At 43.3% G+C, this 9,378-nt stretch overlaps 1 protein-coding gene across 1 annotated transcript; it reads right to left on the minus strand.

Annotated features, from left to right (window-relative positions):
• Window positions 1–1,263: 1,263 nt before the first annotated feature.
• LOC131126404 (espin-like protein) lies at window positions 1,264–6,059 on the minus strand. Its single transcript, XM_058068900.2, has 4 exons — window positions 5,766–6,059; window positions 4,188–4,306; window positions 3,078–3,257; window positions 1,264–2,758 (listed from the first exon to the last, which is right to left on the minus strand). Exons 1-4 carry the CDS (start codon window positions 5,770–5,772, stop codon window positions 1,334–1,336), a joined length of 1,731 nt encoding a protein of 576 aa, XP_057924883.2. The 5' UTR covers window positions 5,773–6,059; the 3' UTR covers window positions 1,264–1,333.
• Between the last annotated feature and the right edge of the window lie 3,319 nt (window positions 6,060–9,378).

Genomic DNA, 9,378 nt, shown 5'->3' on the forward strand with positions numbered 1-9,378 from the left:
CTTGGGGTAATCGTAGTTGGCCTACCACCCCATTACCTTTTTCACACATGTGTAGGTTTGTTTTTTTTCCTCCCATAATAAAAAGCTTGATTTAAAAACTTATTTTCAAACAATAAACTTGACCACAACGGGTAAATACAGTATGCACACGACTGACAGGAAACAACAGCCCTATGGATTGTGGTCACAATGCTTAGAAAGACATGCTAGCATACATGTTTTATAATTCTTAGACAAATGCTCAATGACTTGCTTGTTTTAATTTCACATCCATGCTTGTCAGCACTGCAAATGTGCGTACCTGACTTCATGGCGATTCGGGAAAACACCCTAAAGTTAAAGTGGGTGTTTAGTAGCGACCACTTCACTGTGCGAGAAAACTCAAGTTAATATGATTCATGTGGACTCAGCTTTGGGGTTTAATAACAGTATCACCATGTGGTGTATTTCTCAGAAATATAATAGCATAGGAAGAATGCTCATCTAACGTGTCAATAGTATATAGGAACTACTTCCTGTTAGCAGAAACTGTGGTCCCGTTGGATGAGCTTCAGCTCAGCGGTAGACTAGAGTTTGCGGTACAAGCAAGTCAGACTCAAATGTAATAGATATTCTATTGTTCAAATGACATCGATTTGGGAGACGCTGTGCTTATGAGTTGTAAAGACCTGAAAATTTCAAGTCTATGACTCGACTTGTCTTAACTTGAGATTTGACTCGAGACTTGCTTAAAAACTTCCAACTTGCAAACTTACTCCCTACTACCTTGGTCCCACCTCCATAAATTACCATATTGACCTGTTTTTAAAAAAATATTGAACGCTTTCAACAAGGTATCTCATCATGTCTCTGGGGTATGTGAGCGAGTGACGGGAAGAAAAGCTCTGACTCAATTGGAGAGAACATAAATCTCTAGACCCCGAATCTTTTTGCGAGAAAAATGCCACCTAGGGGTGGCACAGCGGTCTAGTGGTTAGCGCGCAGACCTCACAGCTAGGAGACTAGGGTTCAATTCCACCCTTGGCCATCTCTGTGTGTTTGCATGTTCTCCCTGTGCATGCGTGGGTTTTCTCCGGGTACTCCGGTTTCCTCCCACATTCCAAAAACATACTAGGTTAATTGGCGACCTAAAATTGTCCATAGGTATGAATGTGAGTGTGAATGGTTGTTTGTCTATATGTGATTGGCTGGCGACCAGTACAGGGTGTACCCCGCCTCTCGCCCAAAGACAGCTGGGATAGGCTCCAGCACCCTTGTGAGGAAAAAAGCGGTAGAAAATGAATTAATGAATTAAATGAATGAAAACTGTTAGCACACAAACAAAATGGTTACGCTAGCGTTCAAAATCAAAGAGCTCTGCCTCTTTCTCCTTCCAGAAAGCAAAACTGCGATCAATATATTTACAAATGTCTTCATTGTTGAAACACGATAAGTCCATGTCATTGCGGCCTACATCTGGCAAAGCACCTTCAACTACAACCAAAGGCACCGGTGTGGAATCTGACGATGGTCTCAAGTCTCCAAAGAAGCGAACTTTGATGTCGTCAAAGCCGTCCCTCCATTGTCGTCTCCCGGTTTGGATTTCCTGAAGTACAGCCTTGTGAAAGTCCCTCACCTTCTCCCAGGGGAAAGTCCCAACATGGTCAAAGACTTCGAAGCAGAGCAGATGCCTCATTTTCCTCTCTTCTTGTGACAGCCCCTGTTCCAGGATGTGGAAGTATCCCAGCATAAAGAGGTCCAGCGTCAAGCTATCGTGGTCCACATCTGGCAGGAATTGTTCCGGGGAATAAACAGGAGGTGGGTTTTCGGGGGTGCTGGCTGAAAAATAGGACATATGAGCGTCATTCACCTGGAGTTTATTCCTCCAGGAGTTTAACATCTTATCCACGGCGCCTCGTTTTTGGCAGAAGAGAAACATGGATGGGACACTATTTTGGGCTTCTGATTTTACATCCTGGTCCTGCCTTGCTGCTCGCATTGAGATAGCGTAAGCAGACTTCTTCCAGTGGCTCAGAAACAACACAACAATACGTTCTTTCCTCAGACTGGTCGTCTCGATCACAGGTGGAACTTTTTTAGGGTAATCGGTTATCTTGTTAGGTGCAGAAGATTGGTTCTTTTGGTTGTTGCCAGGCACCACTCCAGCAAAGGGATAAATGCCACCAATCTGACCTTCGAAGTTGGCTCTAAGGTTTCTGACCGACACTCCAAACTGACTGATCTCCTTCTCCACTTGAGCTCTGTGTGATCTGCTATAGCTCTTCATCTCATGAGCAAAAGCCATACCAATGAGTGGCATCTTACGTCCATTTGTGTTTTGCAGCAACACATGGCCTGGGCCTACCACTAAACCATCCCGTACCTCCTGAAAATCCTCCACCACACCCCCCTTAGCTCCATCCTCGGTGGTTAGAGTTAGGCCGGCCACCAGCAGTGACATACTCCTCACAATCTCTGAAACGCGGCTGCACCAGGTCGGGAGCGAGAGACTTTCCTGCGCATCCATTTCTTGCAGGGCCTCTTTGTTGAGGGAAATGTTTAAGATCGGATCAGGTAGAATAGATCTCAGTTCCTCTGTCAACCTGATCAGCTCCAACTCATAGGCCTGGTAGCGCTTCTGAAGGGACACATTTTCAATCTGCTGTTGCAAATAATGAATGTCATCTTCAGTTAGGAGCTCTCCAAAGGGCCCCAGGATGGCATTGTGGGTTTGGGAGTACTTCCAGCCATCCACAGGGGAGGAACCGTGATTGAGGTCCTGTAAGAGACATGAAAAACAGTTTAGCAGTTCTGCTGGTTTATTTTCATCTTTCCCAGAGGATGAATACTACTACGTATAATACCTTAAACAGCAAGACCAAATTAGACTATGAAGGACACTTTCCCTAACAGTTCAGTGAATGGGCTAAAACCTGGTTTCTAGTCTGGGTGTTCCATGCACGACCAACCGGAAGGAGGCCTCAGGACAGCCACGGTGGAACTACAGGAGGTGGCCAAAGACAGGGAAGTCTGGGCATCCGTGCGACTCAGATCTGTAATGAATGTATGCATGGACTACGACTAGAACTGACCAGTACCTGTCTTCTTTGCTCCTCCTCATCCTGCAGTTGGGTCTGCAGCTGTCGCACCATCACCTGGCGTTTCCACTCGGCAATGGGGCGCCCAGCCTCATCGTGAGTAGGCACTAGGGACTCAATGTCGGCCAGGATCACATCAACAATTGGTACCTCCTCCGCTAGCTCCTCATTGTCTTGTTTCTGCAGGGGGATGGCGTGAAGGTTAGCGATCTGGAGACATCAGTAGTGATCGTGTGCAGATCCCTTGTGGTATAGAGGTCAAAATTTGGGATTTCACTTTTTAGCTTTGATTTCCTGTCATGGGAATCATGATTGGAACAAGGCGTGTCTTGGGTCCTGTCCACGTGGGAACTCTCCAGGGTGTTTTTTTTTTTTTGTCGGGTTGAAAAAAAAAATCATAGCCACACAGTGTGGGCTCAGTAAATAGCTACATGCACACGGGAACAGGAAATCGTTATCAGATTTCCCCACTCTGGAAACTATTTCACAACAACCAAAACACTGTTTTTGTGGATGTAAGGATGTACGTAATAAAATACATTGGCCTTTCAAACACAAAAAGTTTCCATGTGGACAGGCCCTTAGAATAATCGACTATTTGATAAGTCGACTCAGAACAGTCTGATTCCATTATCAACTTCAACCTCTTTGTGGAGTTAGCATGTTCTCCTCGTGCGTGCCTGGGTTTTCTCCGGGTACTCCGGTTTCCTCCCACATTCCAAAAACATGCTAGGTTAATTGGCGACTCCAAATTGTCCATAGGTATGAATGTGAGTGTGAATGGTTGTTTGTCTATATGTGCCCTGTGATTGGCTGGCGACCAGCCCAGGGTGTACCCCGGCTCTCGCCCGAAGACAGCCGGGATAGGCTCCAACATGCCCATAACCGTCGTGAGGATAAGCGGTACAGAAAATGGATGGATGCTATTATGCCAACTTAAATTTTATATCCTGACTATGAAAATCAATATTCAAAGACAGCCCTAACTGCAACATCAGACTGCTTGTTTTAGAGTAACAGAGCGTCAGAGACTCTAAGGACTTAGCCTGCAGGCTCGGAATGGACTGCAACCTGCTACTGAACAAAAATGAGCATGTTAAATCAATGTACCTGTTGTCCAGTGAAGACAGCTGTGATGCCAGCTTGTTTCAGGGACTTCATTGTCTTCTTGTGGGACATCAGAGTGAGGTCTCTCTCTGGTGGCTTCAGCTGGCTGAACGACGTCACCACTAGAAACATCATGGATCACAAAATGTTATGTTCTGTATGTTGTTTATGCCTTGATTAGATTGTGGGTTAAGACTGCTGAGATAAAAGAGAAAGAAAGAGACATTCCAGGATATTGCAGAAAATATGCTAGTGGCCTTAGCATTTTTGATACACAGTCAAGAGATCACAGGAAGATCTGGTTTGAATCTCTTGTCTGTGAATGTGAGGGTAAATGGTTGTTTGTGCCCGATGATGGCAACCAATCCAGGGTGAACCCCCAAAGTCAGCTGGGATAGGTTCCAGCGTAGCCCAGTGACTTAAGTGAGGCATAAAAAATGGATGAATGGAAGGGCAGCAAATACGCCCCCTAGTGGAATTAAGCAGCAAAGAGCGCAATCTGATTGGTGATTGGCCAATGTACAAAGTGCGATGATCATTCAGCTATGCCAGGATAGAATGTCATCTTGGCCCTGTTTGTAGAGTACATTCATTTTCTACCGCTTTTTCCTCAGGAGGGTCGCGGGGGTGCTGGAGCCTATCCCAACTGTCTTCGGGCAAGAGGCGGGGTACACCCTGGACTGGTCGCCAGCCAATCACAGGGCACATATAGGCAAACAACCATTCACACTCACATTCATACCTATGGACAATTTGGAGTCGCCAATTAACCTAGCATGTTTTTGGAATGTGGGAGGAAACCGGAGTACCCGGAGAAAACCCACGCATGCACGGGGAGAACATGCAAACTCCACACAGAGATGGCTGAGGGTGGAATTGAACCCTGGTCTCCTAGCTGTGAGGTCTGCGCGCTAACCACTCAACCGCCGTGCCACCCTATAGTAAATTAATTCATTCATTTTCTACCGCTTATCCTCACAAGGGTTGTGGGGGTGCTGGAGCCTATCCCAGCTGTCTTCGGGCGAGAGGCGGTGGCCAGCCAATCACAGGGCACATATAGACAAACAACCATTCACACTCACATTCATACCACACAAAACCAAAGATGCATAATTAGGTAGAAAAAAACATACATAAGTCACACTGGAGTATAAGTCACACTTTTTCCTGGTAATTTATTTTATAAACTACTTGACCAAAACAGACATTACGTCCTCTTGGAAAGGAAGTTCTAATAACAAAATTATAGCGAACAGGCTGAATAAGTGTAAGATATGCTAACACAATGGTTATTCAGCTACACAAAAAATAAACATGAACAAAAAAGGTGTCCAGTGTTTTTGTAACATAAACAGTTTTTTCATTTATAAGTTTTCATTTATGGACAATTTGGAGTCGCCAATTAACCTAGCATGTTTTTGGAAACCACAGGGAGAGCGATGGCCGAGGGTGGAATTGAACTCAGAGACAAATTTAATGCAACAACCAATTTTGTTAATTGAAATGGATAAATGCAGAAGCTATTTCCATAAAACAATACATTTTGTTTATTTTAAAGAATGGGTATTAAAAAGCACTTACTGTCCATCCAAAATGTGAAGGTACATGCTTTTCAATGAACTCCAACCGAAGGCATAGTATTCAGTGATGGGCATATTGTACATGTGAAGTACCTGAGGAGGCCATGTGAATTTGCTGCATGGAGCCCCTGGTTTGTCTTTCGGGAGCATGAGCCAGAGTCACTAAGGATGAGGATGAAGAGGTCGTTGGGAGCCGGGGAAAGGGGAGGACTTCCTTCACTGGCTGGGAGTGTCGTTGACAACATTTAAAGGGACAGTGCACAAAAATGTCTTCCACTGTTCACATCAATTACAGTATTTACAATAGTATTCCTATGGCTCTCCATCCCTAAGGTGTGTGAGGGCAAACTAGCCTGCCCTTATAGACTTGCACTGGGATGAAGATGAAGAATAGACTTCCACAGGTCTCTTAATGAAGTGATATGTGTGTCTTAATATATTTTTTTTCAGCCATGTTTGCCCACATATTTACAACTAGTAATGAGTCACCTTGCTGCTCTCCATTTTGATTCTGCTCCTTTGCTCGTCTCAAAGCAGCAGGAGCTCCTCTTTCCTCAAAGAGAGACTGAAAGGACAACAGGAACCAGATAAAAGGAGCCCTCACAGAGTCATCTTTGAATATAGAACAGGTAATCAACCCCCTCTATGACACACACGTAGATACTTAATGCAAAGAACAATAGTCACTTTGGCAGGCTGAATCAAAAGGCGGTGAAACATGAGCCTGATCAGTGAAAGTGTTAGATGCCACACAGAGTGTGCAAGAGAAAGCTCGTGAAGAGTTTGTGGAGATGTGATAGCCTGCTTCAGGTAACCTTACTGGTTTGCTGGAGTCCATTAACAGCATAATCAAACCCACGTTGTTAAATACAGCATGATCTCATTTATACCATTAGCATACAGCGTACCGAAAGATAAGCTTTGTTTTTTTTATCTCTTTTCAATTGAACGCATTTTTCCACAAATACTTATTGCAAATCTGCGTTACATAAAAATGTCACATGTGGATTTTTTCCCCAGATTTTGTTTGTTTTTAGTAATGCAAAATTATAAATCAAATTAAAAGTCAAAAGGTGGGTATCCATGGGGGCAGGGGTCGGGAACCTTTTTGGCGAAGAGAGCCATGAAGGCCAGATATTTTAAAATGTGTATCTGTGAAAGCCATATACATGTTTTTTTGACATCTCAATGACCGAGGTAGACTACAGCATTACCCAGTAATAATCGAGTTTTGGTGTTTGACCTGGAAAATATCATCAGGAAAGATAGATATGGTCGGCCGTATTGCAGCAGAATATAGATGGACAAATTAAAATGCATAAGAAAGTTGTTGATTTTGAATATTATTTTTAACAGTCATTTCTGTGATGGTTTACTTTAAAATGTTAGCAAAAATACATTTTTATTGTAGTAAGAAATGCTTGAAAGCCAGATACAGTCATCAAAAGAGCCCTACCTGGCTCCCGAGCCATAGGTTCCCTACCTCTGCATGGGGGTGTACAATTTGGGTGTGTTCATTCATTTTGATTGTATTTTTACATTTTATTTTATGTAAAACTATACCATTATTTTTTGCAGCATGCCATGCTATGCTTTTCCAGCTCAAGATCCAAAAATCCATTAAAATACACTACCTTTTGCCATATCATCCACATATACTGCACATAAAAAGCACATTATTACAACAAACATGAATGAAAAAGACCTTTCCCCTCTTGATGAGTAAAATAACTTCCATCACTTTCACAATAACAGAAACTGTACTCACAGTAAAGTCGTCTAGCAATGCAATGGCGACACCAGCAAGATGATAGAATCTAAAAAGCTACAAATATATGATTCAACAGTCAGATTGTCCAATGCTGCTTGTCACATGGAACCAAATAAGCTAAACAGGACCGAAGCAGCATTTTCACCTGGACACAAACCTCAGATGCTGAGGGAGGCACGGTAGGCGCCTGTCTATAATTAAAAAGGGGGGATAGGGTGACCTGCATATGGTGGTGGTATAGAACAAGTGGATGCATGCTGGAGACTGGTATACTCTCAGCTGGTGTATGGTTGCCATCTCACTGATTGTGACACAAGGGAAGTGATGTCATAACAAGTCTGTGATTGAAAAAAAAATGCTGTAGCATACAGGTATACTATGTGCAAGAATGATATGTAATAATTGATCACCTACCAGATCCATAATAGTGGACATACCTCATTTAGTGTTGATGATGATGCCGGACTACTGCAGTGATGCAAACCTTCTCGCCTTTCTATCAAATATGGTTATAAATGCGGGAAAAAAAGCAATAACATAAAAATGTAAAAAAACAAAAAAATGTAAAAGTATGTGTGTATATTAGGGGTGCTCCAATCGATCAGCCACAGATTGGTATCGGCCAATATCAGTAGAAAAACTTCCTGGGACTTCCTGTCTTTGTGAGTGATATAAGTTCTGCACCCTGCAAAACGTACCTCAAAAATGTCTCACCAGGGTGGCGCATTTGGTGACGAATACTTGGCAGGGTGTGGTGAGTTTGAGGCTCGCGATGTGATCATCCGTCAGGCAGTGGCTACAACGCCCCGGTCCCAATACACTGTACTTGTGAGTGTGGGCAAAATTTGGGGATGAGTATCACCTCAGTATGGATTTGGGGGCATGCAGACACTATTTAGCACTCTTGGTGCAGGAGGAACTTTCATTGTATGCAGGGCTGTGTTGTTTCATTCAGGTTTACTTAATGTGAGAAGACTAGAAATAAATGCATTGTGAAATAAAAAGTTCTGAGTTGTGAATACTAGCATTTTGTTCGTGTTCTGGTAAAACAAGCATATTAGCTTTGTTTGGCGTAACCATGCAAAAAAAGCACCCCCCCCCACCACTTATGCGTTCATGGAAATCCAAAACAGTTAACAGGGTCGCTAGGCTGCCCCACTCCTTACAAAAAAACCTCACCCCGAAGGGGTCACACAAAGTCTTGGCCCACGGACCTTCTCTGTCTCTGAGGCTGCTCGCAAGGAGTCTTACACTGATGTGACCCACCCCCAAAAGCCCCCCCCCCCTCATCTTCACAGCTAGACAAGCTCGGCAGTCACTGTTCAGTTTTACTGCAGTGGACTCCAACTGTGGCAGGACCACGTTGGGTCTCATCAATGTTGCAGTGGAACCGGTGTTGACAAGGACTATGCACAGGCCTCCCACTAGGGTGATGGGGACATGGCAAAGGGTCCAGCACTTGCTGACTCAGCGCTGTCATCTGCTTCAGGGGGGAGTGGAGCCACGCTCCCCTATTTATTCATATTTATTTGTGTATTATACATCATACATACAATGTATTATACATAACCATGACATTTACATCTGTGAAGCATCTGTCCATGTGATATTTGCTTGAAGAGAATGATATTTGAGTGATGGCCAAGGTACAATTATTATCGATAAAAGGTTATTTCCATCTGTGATTAATTACAAGTTAACAACATGCAATTAATCATGATGAAATACTTTAATGTTATATTTTTTTAACGTTTATATTTTTTCATCTAAAAGAATATATACAGTACATATATATTGTTTTCACTGTTTGTTTTCAAGGTGTAATTTTGCTAATAATTTTTAA

Source organism: Doryrhamphus excisus, linkage group LG6 (assembly GCF_037039965.1).
Source record: "Doryrhamphus excisus strain RoL-2023G ecotype Guam linkage group LG6, RoL_Dexc_Guam_v1.1, whole genome shotgun sequence".
Lineage (NCBI taxonomy): Eukaryota > Metazoa > Chordata > Actinopteri > Syngnathiformes > Syngnathidae > Doryrhamphus > Doryrhamphus excisus.

Excerpts from the sequence above, each read along its gene's own strand:
- LOC131126404 (XM_058068900.2), bottom strand. Across the intron at positions 3,258-4,187 it reads CTGTCTTCACTGGACAACAG|AAACAAGACAATGAGGAGCT; the intron begins GTACATTGATTT and ends ATCCCCCTGCAG. Across the intron at positions 2,759-3,077 it reads AGGAGGAGCAAAGAAGACAG|GACCTCAATCACGGTTCCTC; the intron begins GTACTGGTCAGT and ends TGTCTCTTACAG.